At 42.6% G+C, this 23848-nt stretch overlaps 1 protein-coding gene across 3 annotated transcripts in view; it reads left to right on the top strand.

Annotated features, from left to right (window-relative positions):
• Positions 1–23848, top strand: part of stoml1 (stomatin (EPB72)-like 1) — a 25568-nt gene extending 1720 nt beyond the window's left edge. Inside the window, exons 1-8 of one of the 3 annotated variants that reach the window (XM_059640084.1) lie at positions 6518–6855; positions 10456–10562; positions 11873–12022; positions 13721–13924; positions 15988–16222; positions 18383–18577; positions 22057–22126; positions 22653–22793. In XM_059640084.1, coding sequence (XP_059496067.1) covers positions 6552–6855; positions 10456–10562; positions 11873–12022; positions 13721–13924; positions 15988–16222; positions 18383–18577; positions 22057–22126; positions 22653–22683 — 1296 coding nt within the window. In that variant the 5' untranslated portion in view covers positions 6518–6551 and the 3' untranslated portion in view covers positions 22684–22793. Of the gene's footprint in view, positions 1–6517; positions 6856–10455; positions 10563–11872; positions 12023–13720; positions 13925–15987; positions 16223–18382; positions 18578–22056; positions 22127–22652 lie in introns of those variants that run through there. The other 2 variants (XM_059640083.1, XM_048520709.1) reach the window with 2 other exon arrangements.

Genomic DNA, 23848 nt, shown 5'->3' with positions numbered 1-23848 from the left:
GGAGGGGACGAACTGGGCTGGTTTAGGGATGCGGTGGGGGAAGGGGAGATTTTGAAGCTGGTGAAGTCCACATTGATACCATTAGGCTGCAGGGTCCCCAAGCGGAATATGAGTTGCTGTTCCTGCAACCTTTGGGTGGCATCATTGTGGCAGTGCAGGAGGCCCAGGATGGACATGTCATCTAAAGAATGGGAGGGGGAGTGGAAATGGTTGGCGACTGGGAGGTGCAGTTGTTTGTTGCGAACTGAGCGGAGGTGTTCTGCAAAACGGTCCCCGAGCCTCCGCTTGGTTTCCCCAATGTAGAGGGAGCCACACCGGGTACAGTGGATGCAGTATACCACATTGGCAGATGTGTAGGTGAACCTCTGCTTAATGTGGAATGTCATCTTGGGACCTGGGATAGGGGTGAGGGAGGAGGTGTGGGGGCAAGTGTAGCATTTCCTGCGGTTGCAGGGGAAGGTGCCGGGTGTGGTGGGGTTGGAGGGCAGTGTGGAGCGAACAAGGGAGTCACGGAGAGACCAGCCGGAAAGCAGACAAGGGTGAGGATGGAAAAATGTCTTGGGTGGTGGGGTCGGATTGTAGATGGCGGAAGTGTCGGAGGATGATGCGTTGTGTCCGGAGGTTGGTGGGGTGGTGTGTGAGAACGAGGGGGATCCTCTTTGGGCGGTTGTGGCAATGGATGCAATGTCACATGTCCAACATGTGAAAAAAAAATACAATGAAGCCTAACATAGCGGGAGGAAGCTAAACTATTTCTTGGACTCAAGGAAGAAATTAAAACTCAAAAATTTAGTTTATTGGGGACAAGTTAAGCCTGTTTTCTTACATTTTTGCTAATTGTACATTGTTTGGAGATGTACGTCAAACCAGGATAAGAATTTGCTTCCCTAAGGGGCATTAGTGGAATAGCCGAGTTTTTATAATAGATAATCATCATTAAAGTATTCCAGATTTTCATTGAAATTCCATCATCTGCTGTCGTGGGATTTGAACCGGGTCCCCAGAACATCACTGTCCTCTGGATTGTTGGTCTAGTGACAATATTATTGGGCCAGTTCTAGGACAATAATAGTTTTAATGTGCTAATGTTTAGTGAATATCCCTTTGCTTGCACAGCTGTATCCTTAAATTCAAACTGGATTTTTTTTGTTATCACAGGATGACAGTGTCGTTGACTAGGCCGGCATTTATTGCCCAGACTGCAGTTAAGAGTCAATCATGTGGGTCTGGCATCATGTAGGCCAGACTGAGTAAGGCAGATTCCTTCTCTAAAGGACATTAGTGAACCAAATGGGTTTTACTTGACAAGCCACAATGGATTCATGGTCACCATTAGACTCTTAATTCCAGATGTTTATTGAACCTGGGTTTTCCAGAACATTACTTTGGTCTCTGGATTAACAGATCATCATGTCCCAGTTTTTTAAAAAATATTAGATAAATTATGTTTTTTAAGACTTCATCTTGTTGTTTGGATCCCCGATCACAGTTATGTTACATATCGCAGAAACATACAGTATATAGAGACAATCAAACCCATCCTAGCTGTGTGAAAAAGATGCCTGATTGATGTTATAAATATTTCTACATTGTAACTGTGGTGCTTTGTTTTTGTTTTTGATCATATTTAAAACCATACCATATGTTTATTGTGACAATGGTATGAAAAACTTGTTCAAATACTTAGAGATACCTTGGATTTACATGTTTTAACTGCTGCTAGAATCTTAACAGATACATTTTTTTTTGTCCAACTTATGTGGCAGCAGTGCTAACCTAGCACTGCTGCCTGTCAGCACCAGGGACCAGAGTTCAATTCCACCTTGGGACGCCTGTCTGTGTGGAGTTTGTATCTTCCTCTGTCTGTGCGATTTCCTCCGCATGCTCCGGTTTCCTCGTACAGTCCAAAGATGTGCCAGTGGATTGGCTGCACAAAATTATCCATCGTGTTCAGGGATGTGCAGGCTAGGTGGGTTAACTATGGGAAATGCAGGGATAGGGTAAAGGATGGGTCTTCATTTGGCTGTTGGATTGAATGACCTGTTTCCACACTACAGTGGGTTCCTTGTCTTATAGCCATGCTTATTTCTGACAATCCCCACAGGAATGATACTTCTGGCTGGTTTCTTGTTTGAGTTAGCAGTCTGTTACACTTTGGAGCACAATATTTGCAGCTCTGCACCACTACAGCTTAGGGATTGACTACTGGTATGGGAAGTAGTATAACTGCATCGAACCTGAAATACTGTGTTCTCAAGGTATTAGAATCACTTGTGGAGTTTCAAAACTTATCTTGGGCAGGTGATGACCTTGCCCTACTGTCAAATGAGCGCTAGGGATAAGAATTATTCTTACCTCGACAGAATGGCAATTTAACTGCTTCTGCCCATTCCTTATTGTGTCAAGTGACTATCTGTGGATCTTTTTTAAAGAATAGAATATCTTTTATTGTTACCTGTACTCAAGTACAGGAGTAGGGTGAAACATTTTACAATGTTGTCTCTTATGGCACAATCTGTGGAACAAGTACTTGGATAGAAATCTTTAGATGCAAAAGAATAAAAAAGGAAAGTAGTCGCACTACTTTACAATGTTTAAAGAATAAGTTAGAAATAAGACATATTTAAAGGATTGACTTTACAGTCAGATTAAAAAAAAGTCAAATAAATATTGCATTGCCGTAGCTGTGTGCAGGAGCTTACACACCTCTGACCCCCTGCGCCAGGTCCCAGTCTAACAACCATCCTGTTCTACATCAACTGTCAGCTGCTCCAGGGTGAATTTTCTGTAGGACTGCTTCCCCTTGCTTGTCTCCGTCCGGGACTTGCTCTCTGTGCCAGCAAGTTGCTGGAAAGAAGACTGAGGCTGAATGTCACTTGCTTACAGTATGCATGCTCTAAGCCCCTGCTGACAATGAGGGACATGATGTGGAGGTGCTGGAGTTGGACTGGGATGGACAAGGTCAGAAATCATACAACTCCAGGTTATAGTCCAACAGGTTCATTTGAAGCCACAAGCTTTCGGAGCTTCACTCCTTTTTCAGGTGTTAGTGAGAGAGATAGTATCAGACATAATTTTTAAGTTAAAGATACTATCTCTCGAAGGAGGAGTGTGGCTCGGAACGTTTGTGTTTTCAAATAAACCTGTTGGACTATAACCTGGTGTTGTGTGATTTTTGACAATGGGGGTATTGTTACAATAGTATTGTTAACATTCTGGCTAGGAGAAAATGCTGCAGACAGATCTGAACAGATGGCTTTGAAGGCATGTTGCCTTGCACTCTGTTTGCTCATTTTAATTGCACACTAAAAATTTACCGCATATCTTAAAACATATGCTGCTATGAATTGAGGGTCCTTTGTGTGGTCTGGGAATTGTGTTAAAATGAGGAGGAGAGGAAGAGGGAAGTATTTTAATGAAGATATACAGTTGGGTTTTTTCTTTATAATTTTATGAAACTGAATTCATTAAAACCTTACCTTAAATTGAGCAGTCAAGGAACATGGTGCACAACATAAGAAACATTTGGCTGATTCAAGAAATGATTTTGAAATTCTTCTTCCACTAAACACATTGAGATATTATTTAGTGCTTAGTTTCTCCTCTGTATCGGACTTAATTTACTGTAAAGTCTTGAATGGGTCCGAGTCAGGTCATTTAACTGGTCATTATAAGATGTATATGATTGCTAAAGATTCTGTAAACATAAGTGCGAGTGTAGTTACAAGTTAGGAAAGGGCTTCTGTACTTTTGTACAGTAGGAGTAGAATCTTGCTGCAGTCCTGAGCCCATAAACTAGATGCTGTGGTGCGTGGTAGTGATCTGGAAGCAGCCTCACTGTTAAAGGCTGTAAGCCGCAGGATCCTTGTATTGATTATTTGAAGCTAATTATTGACCAGTGATTGGAGTTCATTCCTCAAGGTAGTGGCAAATAAAAAGAATTCTTAGAATTCCTACAGTGTAGGAAGCTAGGAAGCTGGCTATTGGGTCCACACTGACTCTCCAAAGAGCATCACACCCAGACTTACCCAGCAACCACCCCCCCCCCCCCCCCCCATCATCCCTGTAACCCTACATTTCCCCATGGCCAATCCACCTAACCTGCACATCTTAGCATTATGGATGACACTCAAACACCTTGAGGAAATCACGCAGACACAAGGAGAATGTGCAAACTCCATGCAGTTAGTCACCCGAATGAAATTGAACCTGGGTCCCTGGCACTGAGAGATGGTAAATTTGAACTGTCATTTGGTTGACATCAAAAAAGCAAATATCGAGACGAGTTGAAATTTGTACATTCATCTTTCACTTCCTGGTGGAAACACATGGATGAGGGTGGATTGTCCAGCTACTGAGGCAAAGGAAGTTAATGTTTTGATGACCCAGGAGCTGCTTAATTATTATGGAATAAAGAATTAGTACTACTTATGCATAGTATTTACAAGAATGAAGCAGGCAGTCAGAGTCAACTAAGATAATAAAATGTGAGGCTGGATGAACACAGCAGGCCAAGCAGCATCTCAGGAGCACAAAAGCTGACGTTTCGGGCCTAGACCCTTCATCAGAGAGGGGGATGGGGTGAGGGTTCTGGAATAAATAGGGAGAGAGGGGGAGGCGGACTGAAGATGGAGAGAAAAGAAGATAGGTGGAGAGAGTATAGGTGGGGAGGTAGGGAGGGGATAGGTCAGTCCAGGGAAGACGGACAGGTCAAGGAGGTGGGATGAGGTTAGTAGGTAGGAGATGGGGGTGCGGCTTGGGGTGGGAGGAAGGGATGGGTGAGAAGAAGAACAGGTTAGGGAGGCAGAGACAGGTTGGACTGGTTTTGGGATGCAGTGGGTGGAGGGGAAGAGCTGGGCTGGTTGTGTGGTGCAGTGGGGGGAGGGGACGAACTGGGCTGGTTTAGGGATGCGGTGGGGGAAGGGGAGATTTTGAAGCTGGTGAAGTCCACATTGATACCATTAGGCTGCAGGGTTCCCAAGCGGAATATGAGTTGCTGTTCCTGCAACCTTCGGGTGGCATCATTGTGGCACTGCAGAGTCAACTAGTCTGTGCTAGTGTTTGTGCTGTGCACAAGCCTCTTCACACCTTTCCACATAAGTTCAACAGGTCATATGATTACTTCCTCCCTCATGTGTTTACTTAGCCGATCATTAAATGCATCGCTGGAATTTGCATGAACTGTTTCTTGCAAGTTGCACATTCTAACTACTCTGGGAAAAGAGTCTTGTGAGGCAGCAAAAGGAATATTAGAAAATTGAAGTATATGCTAAGAGTTAGGTGTGTAAAAAGGTGAGGACTGGAAAAAATGACTGTTTTGCTCCAGAGAGATAGAGGGGAACAAAAGGTTAGTGTAATGAATATAATGATTGCCCCACACCTTCGGCAAAACCACCGCTCCATAACATAAGTCACCTGTCCTTTCACTCTGTGGTATGAACATTTGTTTGCTATTCACTATTGTGTGACTGAAACTAGCATATTTCTAAACTGGCTTGTTGTCAGTGGAGGGAGTGCAGCAAAACTGAGATTCTGGTTAGAATGTGGAGTCTGCCAGTATTAGTAAGCAGGTCCATTATTCTCATAGATTGCAAGACTTATACAATGCTACCTGTAGTTCGCTGTTGCAGTCTTGTGGGTTTATTTCTCCAGCCTTGATTAAATGTTGCTTCTACTCTTGAAAGCTGGAGTCCTAAATTAGTCCTAAATAATCTGGAAAGGATGCAGATTATGAGTATAATATGCATGTTCAGAAGAAAAGGTGTCAACATTTGAATGAAACGTGTCCTGTCCTTGCATCCAGCCTCATGGCCTGTGAGGGAAAGCACAGCCAGCAGTATCTATCATCAATCAAAGCGAGACTTGGCAGGGAGCATATGTGAGCACGCCCCAAACATGTCATGCTGAGAACGAGTAGAACAAGAATGGTGTGGTGCTGAAGATTTTAACAGGTTTAGAAAGGTTAGGTAAGGAAAGCCTGTGCCCAATTGCTTATTGCACAAAGGCTATGACAGAAAAGATTTAAGATTTTAGACAAAAGAAATTAAGGGGTTGTAAGGAAGAAATACTTATTACATGAACATTAGTAATGATTGTGTTGCTGATGATCAATGATTTAGAAAGATGTTTGATTAGAGTGGGAGAATAGCACTGCTGGATTACTGAATAGACTGAAGGGTATTGAATAGCCTCTTGTGCCTTCGGGACTCTGGAAAACACAGGTGCTGATAGTAGAATTCTCGATAGTCGCTTGGTAGCTCAGAATATGAATATTTCTGGAGAAATGGCTGCTTAAGCGTGTTATCCTGACCTTAGGATGAATGGCAGTTTATAAAAGTGATCGCTAACTTGTATAAACTGTTAAGCTATTATCATTAAAGGGATTGGTCCTACGCTTCAAAATTAGTTGAAAATAAATCAAGGACTACTTGGACCGTCCCTTCAAAGAGCTTGTACAGTCCGATGGGTGGAATAGCCGCCTTCTGTACGGGATGAGTTCTTCCCAGCCTCCAGGTGGCGGTGTCGCAGTCTATTGCGATCCGTTAGTGGCCATGCGTGGCCGCCCGAGCACCTTGTCGACGGTACACTATGGTGACAGCGGCAGGGGCAGGTCACAATGTGCGGTCCGAACGGAGCGAGGGAACGGGGGAGGTCGAGCGTCGAGAGGGAGAGGGTGTGGTGGAGAACCGGGGGCCGAGCACCGAGAGAGAGGAGTCGAGGGGAAGACCGGGGACCGAGTGAGGGAGCTCTGGAGGATGAGTTACCAGCCGGTCCCCAGCGAGGAGGCGGCCCATGGAGTCAGGCGCCACAGCACGGAGCACAGCTCGACCCATGCTGTGAAAGACTTAAGACTCGGTAACATCACGGTCCAGGGGCTTCAGGGTAGGGGAACGGGAAAGGAGAAGAGAGGCTGGGGTGGGGAAGGAGAAGGGTCTTGCGATAACGCAGTGTAGAGCTGGAGGAACACAGCAGGCCAGGCAGCATCAGAGGAGCAAGAAAGCTGATGTTTCGGGTCAGGACCCTTCAGAAATGGTGTTAATAACGCCAAGGTCATGGGTTCAATCCCCACACTGACCAAGACGTTTGGGTTTTAGCCACAAATTTAATGCCGAGTTTGGAAGTCACGTTTCCAGGGGTTTGGGGGTAGGGAGGGAACATGGTAAGGGGAGATTACAGGGGTAGAGTCCGGTTTGAGGGGAGGGATGGGTGAGAGTGGTGATTGGTGCTAACCACAGAGCAAAAGTCCCAGTATTGGACTGCCTTGCTGAGAGGGATACTGGTCATAAGGAGAATAGCCCTTATTTAATAGTACATAGATTTATTGTAAACAAAACTGTATTCAATAATTAAACACCAATCCAGTTTTTGTAATTTTGTTGTAAAGTTATGACAATTTATAAACATTGTTTTTTTAATTGGTTTTTGATATGATGTTCAGTGTTATAAAATTTAAAATGTCTAAATTATAATCCAGAAAGAATTGTTGCTTTTTAGAGTGAAGTAAAATTGGCATTTTATTCCTCATTAAATGGCTTTGCCCTTGAACGTATCCCTTTGTAACCTGCTCCTGAGGTCATTTATTACAAGCTAGTTCTGTTTTGGACTCTTCTGATTTTTCCTCCTTGTTTCCCCACCCTACATCTTTTACTTGGATCGAGAACTGGATGGAGAAAGGGTTAAGCCTATGTTTGCATTATTTACTGTGTGTGTTAGACTTAGGAGCAGAAGATGACAAATTAAGGCTTTGGTTTTAAAAGCAAAATAAGCAATCGTCACTACTGATGGTTGTCACTTGACTTTTGCCCTGAGACGCATGATGCACTTAGGCATGTGATTTTTTTTAACATTCAGTCAGAGCTATCATCTTGAAGAGGGGAAACATATTTACCAGCTTATGTTGTAATGTTTGAGAAAGCTGATTTGTTGAAAGGAATAATTAATTTAGTAGTGAAAAAGAGACTTTAAGTGGATTTCTGCAGTGCAGAGCAGAAGGCTGAATAATTTCTTTCAAAGTGCTTGCATTCAAATGATGGGCTGCATGATCCCCTTTGTATGTTGTGAAGACATCTGTGGATAGAAATACCGATATAGATATTAATTGGCTGCGAAGCCCTTTGGGACATTCAATGGGATTGACAGGCGCTATTTAAATGCAATTCTTCTCTTTCTGTGCAGTTCATTTTACGTCAGACTTCAGCTCACATGGCTTTTGCACCTGAGACGCATGATGCATAGGCATGTGATGTTTTTTAACATTCAGCCAGAGCTATCATGTTCTGGAAGAGGGGAAAAAGTCTTGTATAGGACAGAAATGGAATGTTTGGTTCTTGTACTGATGTTCATACTGCATGCAAGTCATCACCAACCCTTCTCAACCTAACCCAGTCAGCATAGACCTGCTCCTCTTCCTCTTACTTTTTAATCTATCTTACCCATAAATGTACTACATCGCAAATATCCACTCCGTGCTCTACTGATGCGCAGTGTCAGTGTGTGTTACAAAATGCAATTAAATTCCCTAAGGCTTCTTAGATAGCACCTTAGAAAGATGGTACAGTTTAGAATGACAAAGGGAGCAGGAACATGGGAATACCACCCCAACTGCAAGTTCTCCTCCGAGTCTCACATTCCCATCTGCACTTGGAAATAAACCGCAATTTCCATTATAGAACATAGAACATAGAACAGTACAGCACAGAACAGGCCCTTCAGCCCACAATGTTGTGCCGACCATTGATCCTCATGTATGCACCCTCAAATTTCTGTGACCATATACATGTCCAGCAGTCTCTTAAATGACCTCAATGACCTTGCTTCCACAACTGCTGCTGGCAACGCATTCCATGCTCTCACAACTCTCTGCGTAAAGAACCTGCCTCTGACATCCCCTCTATACTTTCCACCAACCAGCTTAAAACTATGACCCCTCGTGCTAGCCATTTCTGCCCTGGGAAATAGTCTCTGGCTATCAACTCTATCTATGCCTCTCATTATCTTGTATACCTCAATTAGGTCCCCTCTCCTCCTCCTTTTCTCCAATGAAAAGAGACCGAGCTCAGTCAACCTCTCTTCATAAGATAAGCCCTCCAGTCCAGGCAGCATCCTGGTAAACCTCCTCTGAACCCTCTCCAAAGCATCCACATCTTTCCTATAATAGGGCGCCCAGAACTGGACGCAGTATTCCAAGTGCGGTCTAACCAAAGTTTTATAGAGCTGCAACAAGATCTCACGACTCTTAAACTCAATCCCCCTGTTAATGAAAGCCAAAACACCATATGCTTTCTTAACAACCCTGTCCACTTGGGTGGCCATTTTAAGGGATCTATGTATCTGCACACCATTACTGTGTCAACATCCTGTAACTCTCTGCCGAAGACTAATATGGTTATACCAAATGGACTGCAGCAGTTCAAGATGGAAGCCCACCTTCTTCCTCCACCCCCATGATATTTAAAGCTGGGTAATAAATGTGACCATCAAAGTTTGCATCCCCTTAATGAATTGAAATAAATACGTCTTTGCCATTTGCCTTGACTTTTCATTTGTAATAGCCAGATCCATGTTCTTACAACTCTATGGATGAAGAGATTATCTTTTGTGATATAATGCAGATGAATGTTTTATTGGTTTTATCTTGAAATTCCTTTAGCTGATTGATCCATTTATGTTAACTCAGTTAATAACAAAATGAACAGGGATGCCCACATGACTGCAATTATATCTGTAATCCCACAGTCTCAATGCAATTGTGATTGTTGTAATTGGCTTCAGGAATAAATGGCTCCCTTGTGATAGACAAATCTATGCCACGTGAGCTGAAGTCTGATGTAAAATAAAATGCAGAGAAAGAAGAATTGCATATAAATAGTGCCTGTCAATCCCATTGAATGTCCCAAAGGGCTTCACAGCCAATTAATTTTGAAAAACATACCTCGTCCAGCATGCAGTCTAACGTATTCCCTGTAAAAGCCACAACAGAATCTTCCACCAGTGAATGTAGGTCAGGCTAAGATGGACTATGTCATTTATTGTCAAAACACATGATTATATGGAAGTACTAATAAATCAGATTTTCAACCCGTCCTCCATTATTGACGTTCTTATAAGCTGTCATTCTTAAAACGTATTTTATATTTTTCTTAGGCTTTATAACAAGGGGTTTGAAACAAAAGGCAGGCAATTGGTGTTGAATTGTACTGCAGACACAATCTAACTGAATGAGAAGAGGATCAAGAGGCAAAAGGCCTTTCCTGTGTTAATGAGCAAGATAATTCCAGCAGTCTGAAAAACATCCCGACTTTACAGTCAAGTTCTTCATATGATTCTGGTTATAATTCAACATGCCAACAATTTGTCTTTTTGAAACAAAATGAAACCTGTCACTGTATATTTTGCCTTAATTTCTCACTCTAAATCTGCTCTCCTTTTTAAAGTCTTGCCCCCCACATCTTTCAGGTAATACTCAGGGCTGCCCAGAGTTGGTGTGCAGTTGGATTCTGATCGTCCTTGCTTGTATCTTTATGGTCCTCACTTTTCCAGTCACAGGCTGGTTTGTGCTAAAGGTATGTCAAACGACATGGCAAGTCTGATTTGTCCTTTTCCTTTGTTTCTAAGGTAACTTCTGTAGGAAAACATAAAGAGCAGGCGACCCTATGTTACCAGGCAGTGCTGAATTACCAGGTTATAGTTGGGACACCAGCTGCACAAGGGGTGGAAAAATTCAACTTGTACGTCTGTTCATAATGGGTGATGTCTTCTCACAAATGTGTGTTGACACTCAGTGAGGATACCATTAGGTTCATCTGTGGTGCTGAATTCCAATGACAACAGAAAAATATTTCCTTGAAATATGATGGCAAAAGGATATCCTATACTTCTGCATCTCTTTATATCACTGTGTGGAATGAGTTAACTTGAAGACAGTTACTGTTATGGAAGCTGTGATGTTGCATGTAGTAAAGATCCTACAAACAACAGTAAAAATGTGCGTGAAAGATGCTAGTTCAGCTACTGTTGTTCGAAGATGTATTGACTAAGCCAGCAGGGAGCCCTGGTGCTGTCCAGTTAGTGCCTTAATATCACTAACTTCTACCTTGCTATTAGGGTTGGGCGATAAATCCTAGTTTAGCCAGTGACATTCTCATCCTATGCATGACTATTTAAAACATATCTCATTTGGATTTTGGACATGTGGAGGGAAAGGCACCCAGAATTTGCAGCTTCCATCCTCTGCCCGTTTGCCTTCAAGATAGATTGCCTCTTCTCTAATAAGCCAGCAACCACATTTTCAGAAATTATCAATTATCAGAGTCCAGATATCAAATAAACTCAGCCTTGAATTTTCAGAAATTTGAATAAGACCTGAAATGCTGGGATGGTCAGGTTTCATAACCTGATACTATAGTTTCCAGTGGTTTTTACTAAATCAAATTCTGCTTTGATTATGCGATAAATCTGGAATTTGAATCTTATTTCAGCAATGGTGACCATGATGACTATCATTGACCTTTTTGTAAAAACCCACTTAGTTCACTAACACCATTTAGAGAAGGAAACCTGCCACCTTTACCCAGTCTGGCATGTACGGAACTCCAGAGCTACAACAATGTGGTTCATCTTTGAGCCTCTGAAATGGCCTTGTAAGCTGCCCAGTTCAAGTCAATTTGGGATAGATAACAAAAACAACATAACTCGTGGGGGCCTATGGTGGTGTTTGTGAACTGCACCCTGAAGTTCTGCCCCATTTTTCAAATAAAACTACAAATGCTTTGTCTTGGTTGTGACTAAAGAGCAACTGTTAAATTGTAAATGCTTCATGTCAGATGGAAGGGACCGGTTCATCACTAACAGCTGTTTCTGTTTGTAACTGCAGTCGGTGCCGAAGTATGAGCGGTTTGTTGTGTTCCGCTTAGGAAGGATTCTAGGCAGCAAAGGCCCTGGAATGATCCTCCTGTTGCCTTTCATTGACCGGTGGCAGAAAGTTGACCTCCGACCTAAAACTTTCATTATTGCACCATTTGAGGTACGTGACCTTGCCAGCTTTGACTTCAAAAGAAATAAGAGAGAGTGGACAGTTTGGCCCAGTGAACTCTGCCATTTAATATTATCACGGCTGGCCTTGGATTTCGACACCACCTCCTGCCTGCTTTCCATGTCTCTACCTTCCTAACAGACAAGAAATCTCTTTATTTCAGCCTTAGTTCAACCTCCTCTGAGGTAGAGAATTCCAAAGATTCTCAATCCTTTGAGTGAAGTAATTTCTCCTCATCTCAATCTTAAATGTTTGACCCCTTATCCTGAGGATCTCTGTTTCTGCTGGTCAAATAACATAAAAACAATCTTTCAGCATCTCCCCCATACAACCTTTCTAGAAGGTAAATCCTAGGCACTCATTTGGTGGTCTTAGTTAACCAAATGCAAACAACGTTTCTGCTGAGGATGTGAGACCATTGATGAAGTTGAAATGAGGCTGCAAGTGATGCCAAAACTATTAACAGTCCTAAAGGAAGAAACCACACCTTGAGCTTATAACATCTCCAGTGATATGCAACAGGTTGGAATTTTGCGTTTTTGGTATGATAGTTGGGTCCTGAAACTTTAACTTGTGCTCTTGGAATATTGACAGAGAATGAGCTGGTTTATAAGAAAAATCACATCTTTTGTTAAAACAAAAAATATGGTGGCTCAGTGGTTAGCACTGCTGCCTCACAACACGAGGCACCTGGGTTCAATTCCAACCACAGGTGACTGCCTCTGAGGAGCTGGTACATTCTCCCCATGTTTGTTTGAGTTTCCTTTTGGGTGCGCCGGTTTCCTCCCACAGTCGTAAAAATGCACAGGTTTGAAGGATTGGCCATGCTAAATTGCTCATAGTATCCAGGAATGTGCAGGCCAGCTGGATTACCTGTGGGAAATGTAGGATTACAGGGGTAGGGTAGGCGGCTGATGTTTACAGGGTCAGTGCAGACTCAATGGGCCAAATTGCCTGCTTCCACATTGTAGGGATTCTAATAAGTGTTATTCTGTTAAATTTGTAGGTGTGTGCCACTTAAAGCTTCCACAGTTTAATTGCTGTAAAATAAATATAATAAAAGAAGCTAGAGCAGGAGGCCACACAACCTGTTGAGTCAGCACCACCATCCAACAGGGTCTTGCATTATATCTCTACTCCATTTTTCCATGCAGCCCCTATAACCCTCAATTATTAGAGTCCAAATATCAAATAAACTCAGCCTTGAACGTCCTTAATGATTGAGCATCCACAGCCAACTGGGTGGAAAATTCCTGAGATTCACCAGCCTTTGAGTGATTTGAGTCTTTCTCGTCATCTCAAATTGAAATATCTGATGTATTAGTCTGTAACGTCCTGCTTCTAAACTGCAGCTGAATTGAGGTATTAGCCTCTCAGCATCTACTCTGACAAAAGCCTCCGCGAACTTTAAAAATTTCATTGCAATCACCTCTCACTCTCATTGGTCCATTCTGTTCCAGCTGTGTCTGAACTACGGAGATGAATTAAAACACTGCAAACGTTGAGTTCTTTGATTTCTTGAAACTTCTTCATGTGTAGCATAGAAAGCTGACTGGCAGTAAGTTGTAGACTAGATTTACATTTTATAAAGATATAGGCAAAATGCAGTTATATTTTTGTTAGTTGGTGAGATTCTGATACAGACTGTCATGCAAAAAAAAACACTAAACCTTCATCTCCTTCACACAGGCAAAATGTCAAGATGGAGCCCTGATCTCTGTGGGTGCAGAAGTGCAGTACCATATCTGGAACCCAGTCCTGTCAGTGGCACTAGTGGAAGATACTGACAGCACTACGGCTTACACTGCACAGAATGTAATGAGGCGCTTGATGCACAAGGAAACCCTGGCGCAAATCCAGGATAACAAAAGTGAAATTGGAGAACAGTTAGCGGTGAGTATGGTGTCTCCATTTTTTGCATTGCCTGGTGTGTCAAACACGGACACTGGGGCTGCAGGAATTCCCTGTAACTGGCTTGCCGTGAGCTCACTTGCAGTCACTGTAAAATTGTGGCCTAACTAACTGAGCAGCATAGCTTTCTGTAAAGATCATTTCTTGTTATTGTCTTTAGCTTCAGGCTATTCAGATTAAAAAAATGAAGGAACTGCTTTTAAACCAAAGAGACTGTGCAAAGAGATGATTGTACTTCTGAAAATCATGTTTACTGGAGCACATTTTGAGTTGTATACAGTTTGCCAAAGCAGTGAGAACAGAAGCAGACACCACAGAGCTGATTGGTTGTAGTCATAGAGCACAGAATCAGACCCTTCAGTCGAACCAGTCCATGTAGACCATAACCCCAAACTAAACTAGTTGCACCTGCCTGCACTTAGCCCACATCCCTCCAAACTTTTCTTAGTCCTATTTTTATCCAAATGCCTTTTAAGTGTTGACTGTACCCACATCCACCACTTCCTCTGGAAGCTCATTCCACACCTGAACCACTCACTTTATTTAAAAAAAAGTTCCTCTTCCTTTTTAAATTTTTCTCCTCTCACCGTAAAATTTGCCTCCCAGTCTTGAAATCCTCCACCATTGGAAATACCTGCCATTCGCCTTATCTGTGCCCTTTGTGATTTTAAAAACAAACGCCTTGAATGAAAGGAAAATTACTTGACAGCGATATTCTGACTGGCTCCTGTTCAGGTGATCACGACTCGTGTAGAGTCGGTGCAGCAGTGAACCATTGAGCAAAGAGAAAGCTTGTCTCTCTTTGGTGTAGACGTAGTGGAAAGCCTCTAGTGACAACTAGATGACTCCAGTCAACTTTCTTTTCAAAATTCCTACTGACTGAAGAATAAAACATCATTTAAAAAGAGTGAAAGGATGAATTCTCATTGAGTTAAATGAGGAGATATTTGATATGCAAGTAACCCAATTCAACAGCAAAGAACTAAAAAGGAATTGAAGGTAAGAGAAAGAAAACATGGAAAGATGGAATTCTGTGGCCGATACTGATGACATTGAACTGTGTTCCCCTGATTTCTTTTTTCACACTGAATGTCTAAGCCTTGTCTTTGTGTCTGTCAGTTGTGAAGAGGGCAGTTTAAAAAAGGATAATGGGAACTGCAGATGGTGGAGAATCTTCTCTGATGAAGGGTCTAGGCCCGAAACGTCACCTTTTGTGCTCCTGAGATGCTGCTTGGCCTGCTGTGTTCATCCAGCTCTACACTTTGTTATCTTAGTTTAAAAAGGGATAGAGTTTAAGGTGTAGAGTTACAGATTAGCAATTCGTACTTCGCAACAGTTATTGGTTAAAGACTTATGATCATAATAAAGGTAGTTTCTTGTTAAGTTGGTGAATGTTGTCTTTTCACCTGGGGTTCTCCAGCCAGTTAAATTGGGGATTTAGGGTACTCTGAATCTTTTCACGTTGGGATGACTCTAGAATCATGAGGCTTGATTCTAAAATGCTACCCAGTGATTTGGCAACAACGCCAATGGTGGAATGACGAAATAAAAACTAAACCAACTGGTTTTAAAGAAGTCTCAGCAGGTTAGACAGAATTTTCCAACCTGTAGCATTAATTCTGTTTTTCTCTCTCCCCCCCTCTCTCTCTCTCTCTCTCTCTCTCTCTCTCTCTCTCTCTCTCTCTCTCTACACACGGTACTGCCTACCTGCTGAAATTTGATTCCCTAGCTGTTTCAGTTTTTTTTATTTCCAATTTCACCCAGACTGTCCAAGTTGCAGGAAGAGACCAGTCTTGGCTGGTCATAGGACTGGAGAATATTAGGGAGTTGGGCTTGCCTATTTTCATGTAAAAGATTGTGTGAGCCAATGGTTAATGCAGGGATCCATGGAATCGTGCTAAAGAAGAGGCAGCGTGCACAGGGAAAGGCAGAGAGTGCAAGAGGGACAATTTTAAATGTGTGTTTTTATCTAAAAAATCTAAACCTTGAACACAAGTTCTCAAGTACAATAAGTTCATTTTGTTCTGAATTGCTTCCCTGTGCAGTTTGAGATCAACAGAAAAGCCAAGCACTGGGGTATGGAAGTGCAATGGGTGGACCTGATTCTGCACAGGGTGTTAAGTGAACCAAAAGAGAATCGACCAGACTCCCAGACCTCTCCACCCAGTAGTCGACTAGACAAGCTTCCTGCTCCTCTACGGAAGTTGGCAACGCAAATGCTGCAAAGCAGACGATCTCCGCAACCAGTGCAGCTTTCTTCACATTCCAGTGAGAGCGAAGGTGAGCTGAAGTTCTCTTTAACCAGGCTGAATGAAAGCATGTGATCAATTCATGTCCCTTGTCCCTGAGGCATCATTTAGCAGAGTTCAAGCTTTTGATCTACGTAGTCACTTTACTTGCCGGGTCTGCAGTTTAAACTCGTATTCCTGTTAATTGCTTGTATTTCAGGTTGCTGCTGCTGCTAGTACATCTTGGCATTCTGAGATTGTTATAATCAGTCAGCAAGCCAGAAGCACACAGTGCAGCCCTTTCAGAACCACTGGGGCAACTGAACTCAATCAAAACAAGCTAGACAACAAGAAACATGAGCATAAAGATGGCTGCATTGCCAAGCTCGTATGCCACATATGCAAAGGTTGTAATTGGGGCAAGAGCAGTTGAAACCTCAAAGACGATACCCACCAAATTTGGCATATAAGAGTATAGCCATCCTTGGCTAGAAGTACCTCCATCTATCCCCTTGTCTTAGCTCAGGTCCGTAGACCAGGTCTGTGCCGTACAGCAATTCTTTAGACATCATTTTCATTTTCATAAAACAACCACGAGTGTTCACAGACAAAATGTGATAAAGAGGCATGGTCAGAGGATTTTAAGAAATAACTTTGAGGAGAAAAGTAGTGAGAGGTTAAGGGAGGGAATTCCATGACTTGGGATTGATCTAGCAGAAAGCAAGCCTGTTGTGCGTTGTTGTAGAGAGGACAACTGAAAATGCTTAAAAGGCCTGAATTAGGGTTATAGTGCTGGGGAAAATCATCAGTAAAATGAAGGAAGGTGTCATCAACAGTGCTATCAAGCAGCACCTGCTCACTGATGCCTAGTTTGGGTTCTGCCTGCTTCATTCAGCTCCTAACCTCATTGATTCAAACGTGAACAAAAAAGTTCAATTCCAGAGATGAGGTAAGAGTGACAGCCCTTGACACTAAGATTGCATTTGACAGTGTGGCATCAAGAAGCCTTAACAAAACTGAAATCAATGGGTATTGAGATTGAAATCTTCCCTTCCATCACAAAGTCAGAAGTGGAGATGTTTGTGTAATCATTGGCAATGTTCAGCACCATTCATGACTCCACAGTTACTGAAGCTGTCAGTATTCAAATGCAGCAAGATCTGGACAATATCCAGGCTAGTGCTGACAAGTGGCAAGTAACATTCGTGCCACAGGAATGCCAGACAATGAGCATCAGTAATAAGGGACAATCTATCCACCACCCCTTGACATTCAATGGTTTTACCATGACAGAATCCTCTTCTGTCAGCATCCTACAGATCGCCATTAACTAGAAACTCACCTGGACTCTCCATATAAATGGACCATCTACAAGAGCAGTGCAGAGGCTAAGAGTACAGCCACGAGTAACTGGCCACCTAACTCACTAAAGCCTGTCCACTATCTGCAAGACATAAGTCAGGAGTATTTTGGAACACTCCCCACTTGCCTGGCTGGGTGCAGCTCCAACAACAGAATAAGCTTAACACCATCCATGTCAAAGCAGCCCACTTAATTTGCACCACATCCTCAAGTATCCACTCTCAACCACTGACGCTAAGTAACAGCAGTGTGTGCTGTCTACAAGATGTGCTGCAGAAATTTAACAGAGATCCTCAGACAGCAGCTTCCATACCCATGACCACTTCAATCCAGAAAGACAAGCGCAGCAACATACCTGGGAACACTTCAAAAATCCCTTCCAAGCCACTCACCATCCTGACTTGGAAATATACTGCTGTTCCTTCAGTGTCACTGGATCAAAATCCCGGAATTCCCTCCCAAATGGCATTGTGGGTCTTAACCTATGTCACATGGACTGCAGCAGTTTCAAGAAGCCAGCTCACCACCACCTCAACGGTAAATAGGGACGGTCAATAAATGCTGGCCAACCAGTGATATCCATTTCTTATGAGTGAATAAAAATAAATACAGAAATAGAAGGAGACTTTCCGTAGAGGGATTTGAATACAAGAATGTGTATTTTTGAATAATTGTTGCCCTCAGAGCTAGTGTACATCAGGATCACAGAGCTGAGGTACATGAATCTGAGTCAGGCTCCAAACAGCAGATGAGTTTGCTTAGAGATAGGGGAAGATGGCATATTTGTAAATTAAGTTCTGCCTTATCCAGATGACCAATCTCTCTGAAATGCTGTTTGAGTTCCTTGCAGACAGTGTTCGGACCCCATCTGAAATGACTGAATCTGAAGATCTGGAGAGTGACGTTGTCAATCCGGACTGGATACTTTCTAAAGTGAAAGCATTCCTTTCTGAGGACCTTGTGAAACAGATTGGAGCCCGTTATCTTTTCACTGTTAACCAGAAGGATGGGACTCAAAATTTGTATTTCCTGGACCTCAGCAGAGGTGAGCTAAACATTTCTTCGTTTGTGTTGTGGAGTACAGTGTTGTTTAGATGTAATACTAATAGCAAAATTACTTCTGTGGAAGCTTGTGTTCTCATTACACTAATTTGAAGATTGTAATTAGACTTACTAGCTGAAATGCACCTGTATGGTAACAAAAGCATTTTGCACACTTGCCTTCATTGGTCAGAGCATTGAGTGCAGGAGTTTTTTTTCTTTATTCATTCTCGGGATGAGGGTGTTGTCAGCTAGGCAGCATTTTTTTTATTGCCCATCCCTAACTGCCCAGAGGGCAGTTAAGAGTCAACTGCATTGCTGTGGACCTGGAGTGATATGTAGGCCAGACCAGGTAATGAAGGCAGTTTCCTTCCCTAAAGGACATTAGTGAACCAGATGGGTTAGCGAGTTTTGAGAAGATTTGTAGCTCAGGTTGAGGTTCTGGATGTGAGTTTGCTCGCTGAGCTGGAAGGTTCGTTTTCAGACGTTTCGTCACCATTCTAGGTAACATCATCAGTGAGCCTCCGACGAAGCGCTGGTGTTATGTCCCGCTTTCTATTTATCTGGTTAGGTTTCCTTGGGTTGGTGATGTCATTTCCTGTTCTTTTTCTCAGGGGATGGTAGATTGGCTCCAAGTCAATGTGCTTGTTGATGGAATTCCGGTTGGAATGCCATGCTTCTGGGAATTCTCGTGCATGTCTCTGTTTGGCTTGTCCTAGGATGGATGTGTTGTCCCAATCAACGTGGTATCCTTCCTTATCTGTATGTAAGGATACGAGTGATAGTGGGTCATGTCGTTTTGTGGCTAGTTGATGTTCATGTATCCTGGTGGCTAGCTTTCTGCCTGTTTGTCCAATGTAGTCTTTGTCACAGTTCTTGCAAGGTATTTTGTAGATGAAGTTCGTTTTATTTGTTGTCTGTATAGGGTCTTTTAAGTTCATTAGCTGCTGTTTTAGTGTGTTGGTGGGTTTGTGGGCTACCCTGATGCCAAGAGCTCCGAGTAGTCTGGCAGTCATTTCGGAAATGTCTTTGATGTAGGGGAGTGTGGTTATGGTTTCTGAGCCCGTTTTGTCTGTTTGTTTGGGTTTGTTGCACAAAGGAACTACGCAGAGTAGAGGAAAATCACCTATACAACGTATTCAAAAAGAATGGGTACCCTATGAACACAGTCCGCCGATTTCTCAGCAACAAACCCAAACAAACAGACAAAACGGGCTCAGAAACCATAACCACTCTCCCCTACATCAAAGACATTTCCGAAATGCCTGCCAGACTACTCGGACATCTTGGCATCAGGGTAGCCCACAAACCCACCAACACACTAAAACAGCAGCTAATGAACTTAAAAGACCCTATACAGACAACAAATAAAACGAACGTCATCCACAAAATATCTTGCAAGAACTGTGACAAACACTACATTGGACAAACTGGCAGGAAGCTAGCCACCAGGATACATGAACATCAACTAGCCACAAAACGACATGACCCACTATCACTCGTATCCTTACATACAGATAAGGAAGGACACCACTTTGATTGGGACAACACATCCATCCTAGGACAAGCCAAACAGAGACATGCACGAGAATTCCTAGAAGCATGGCATTCCAACCGGAATTCCATCAACAAACACATTGATTTGGAGCCAATCTACCATCCCCTGAGAAAAAGAACAGGAAATGACATCACCAACCCAAGGAAACCTAACCAGATAAATAGAAAGCGGGACATAACACCAGCGCTTCGTCGGAGGCTCACTGATGTTACCTAGAATGGTGACGAAACGTTTGAAAACTAACCTTCCAGCTCAGTGAGCAAACTCACATCCAGAATCAGATGGGTTCTTCCGACAATCAAGAATGGATTCATGGTCATCATTAGACTGCTAATTCCAGATATTTATTGAATTCAAATTCCATCATCTGCCGTGGTGGGATTCGAACCCAGATCCCCAAAACATTATCTGGGTCTCTGGATCAACAGTCCATTTGCGGTCATGTTGCGACTATCAAAGAATTGTTGGGGCCACTTTGGGAATACTGTGTACAATTCTGCTATACGATGGCAGAAAAGATTAGGGATGTTACCGAGACTAGAGGGTTTGAATTACGTGGCAAGGTTGGATATGCTGGGACCTCATTCTCTGGAGCATGGGAGGCTAAGATTTGACATTGTAGAAGTTTGTAAAATCACGAGGGTCATAGACAAGGTGAGTAACAAAAGTCTTTCCCCAGGATAGGAGAGGCCAAAACTAGAGGACATAGGTTTAAGGTGAGAGGGAAAAGGTATAAAAGGGACATTAGGTGCAACTTTTGCCCCAGAGTGGCACATGTATGGAATGAACTGCCAGGGAAAGTGGTAGATGCAGGTAGCTACAACATTCTAAAATGCTTTTGGTTAGGTACATGAATAGGAAAGATTTACAGGGGTATGGGCCAAATGCATGCAATGGGACTATGTTTAGTTTAGGAAATCTGGATGGGTACAGACGAGTTGGACTGTAGGGTCAGTTTCCATGCTGTGTGACTCTTAACGGTGCTGCTCTGTTCTTTAAGCTGACATTGTCAATAATGGAATATCAAAACATGGATGATATGCTGAAGCTGTATGAATCATTAGTTCGACCACAGCTTGGGCACTGTGCAGTTCTGGTCACTTCGTTGTAGAGAGGATGTAATTGCAGAGGTCAGAGGAGAGTAATGAAGATGTTGCCAGGACTGCAAAAATGCAACTGTGATGGAAGATAAGCCAGATTGGGGATGCTGAGGGACTTTTTGATTGAAATATACAAAATTCTGAGGGGCCTGGATAGAATGCATGGAAGAGCTGATTTACCTTCAGTTAGAAGGCAGTGACTAGTGAGACAGATTTAAAGTAGCTGCTGGAAAGATTGGTGGGGGGAGCGCGTGGGGCAAGCATGTTGGGTGTTTGGCGGGGAGCGTTTGGGTGGGATTGGATAGTGGGGGATGGGTGGTGAGGAAAAATGTTTTCATTTGGAGTGTGGTAGGTGTCTGCAATTCAACTGCCTGAAAGGATGGGGTAGAGGCAGAAACCGTCAGTTCATTCGAAAGGTGTTCGACAAGCACTTGAAATCCATGAACCTGCAGGACTACAGACGAAATACTGGAAATTGGGACCAGGGTGGCTCGGTTTTTGGCTGGTATAGGCACAGTGGCCTGAGCGGCCTTTGTTGGTACTGTGAGCTTTCTATATACTGTCTCATTGATTTGTACAGAGATGTTATTACGCACCTCTAGTTCAGGTGGGACTTGTATCTGAGCTTCATAGCTCAGGGGTAGCCATGCTTTCACAAGGGCCCTTTATCATAAAATTGCTATGATTCTGCAGTAATGAGCCATTTAATGAGATGAAATCTCCATGGTGTTTGTTAGCCTGCAGCATATTGACTACAGTGTAGCTGCCACATAAAGCTTGGGAACCCTCTCATAGTTTCACTTTGCATTTGTGTTAATTTTTAAGAGGCTCTAAAAGAGGAAGAACAGCAACTAAAGCCGCCTCCACCTGCTTTCAGTGAGGATATTGACACTCGGTAGGTATTTGCATCCTAAAACCAATTCAGTGAAAAATTCCACCAACAAGAGAAAGAAATTAAAAATATGCAATATGCCTTTTTAAGATGATTATATTTTGGCAACAAATTCCATAAAAATGCACCATATGTCTGAAGATCAAACACCGATGGGGTAAGGTGTTCTCTTGAGATTGCAGCTAATATTTCTATGTGACAAACAGTGAACATTGGAGGAGCGCAGGAGGTCTTGAAGCATCTGTTCAGAGAAATAGTCAACACTTTAAGTCCAGTATGACTGTTCTTCAGAAGAGTCCCACCAGAGTTTGGTTTGAATGCTGAGTTTCCCCAATATTCTCTGTTTGATTCAGACTTCCAGCATCCCCAGTACTTTGCTCATGTTTCTGTGCCCAGAGGACTCTTGATGCAATAAAAGACTTCATTGTCCAGCATCAATGTTCTTCAATTAAATGTGAGCAAAAAGTAAATCTTCCGGTGTAAGAGATTAATTACTGACTGTCTATAACTTCCTGTCATTAACCTTCAGATTCTGGAAGTGCAGGCTACGGCATGCCTGAAGGAGACGCTGATGTCACTCTGGAAGTGACAGAAGACACCATGCAAGCTTTGTTCTCAGGGGACCTCAAACCCTTTTCCGCCTACATGAGTGGACGGATACGCATACAAGGTGATTTGAAACTCGCAATGAAGCTGGAGGATCTCATCAAGAAGCTGAATCGATGATGCAGCAAAAAAGTGCACACCCTGCCTGCCCCTGACACACTCCCAAGTATCATGTCTTGTATTTTATTTATTTTTGTTAATTTTGCTGTACTATCGTATTGTTCATAGTTTTTATGGATGCATTTTGGGTATAAAAATTTTTGTAATGCTAGATTGGACTGCCATGCTATACTACCTAATTCTCCGGTATGTGGCAGCAGTTAGCTTTGCGTGCCTCTGAATCTCCCAAATGTTTCTAAGGAGTTTGTGGTTATGGTCCAGAATATGTTGCCTGAGGAGGTTATTAAAGGCAGATTCAGTCGTGACTTTTAAAATAGGAACTAAACCTGCCCTTGGAGGGGAGATTTGCTGGGCAGTGGGACTAATTGGATGACTCTTTTTAAAGGTCCGGCCAGATTTGTTAGGCCAAGTGGCAGCATCTTGTGAGGTCACTCAAGTGGCTGAAATTCTCGTGGTTTTGTACAAGTCTAACAATGAAGATTAATTAGAACATAGTGCTTTATTCCTTTTATTTAAAAAAGTAATAATTTAAATATTTGGTGGATTAGCAATTCTGTTACTCAGTAAAAATTAACCTCTAAATCATTTTGATAATGCTGTCCATTGGAGCTGCCTGTTTTCCTACATTACAGTGGTAACTTACGTCAAAAAGTACTTCATTAATTACAAATTGCAAAGGGCGATTCTGAGGCAATGAAAGGCGTTATGTAAATGCAAGTGTCCTTACTTTTTAATGCCAACTTCTCTGAAGGTGAATTGCAGGAAACACTCTTAGCTAGGTCTGTGAATGTTTGAAAGCTAATTTTGTCTTAATTTTTTACTGTCAAATTAATTTAGAGTTAAAACAATGGGAAGAGCATAGTGCAATATTGATTGTTTATAAAAATGTAATCAAGCTGAAGGAGGAATTCTGATCAATTTCTGAATTGATTAGCTGCAAATGAAATCCAAGATACCAAATTTCTGTACTGGGATTGAAATAAATTGTCAGTTTGTAAA

The sequence above is a fragment of the Stegostoma tigrinum genome, chromosome 36 (genome assembly GCF_030684315.1).
Source record: "Stegostoma tigrinum isolate sSteTig4 chromosome 36, sSteTig4.hap1, whole genome shotgun sequence".
NCBI classification, from domain to species: Eukaryota; Metazoa; Chordata; class Chondrichthyes; order Orectolobiformes; family Stegostomatidae; genus Stegostoma; species Stegostoma tigrinum.
The sequence above is the reverse complement of the archived record's forward strand: the minus strand, read 5'-3'. Positions and strand labels throughout refer to the sequence as shown.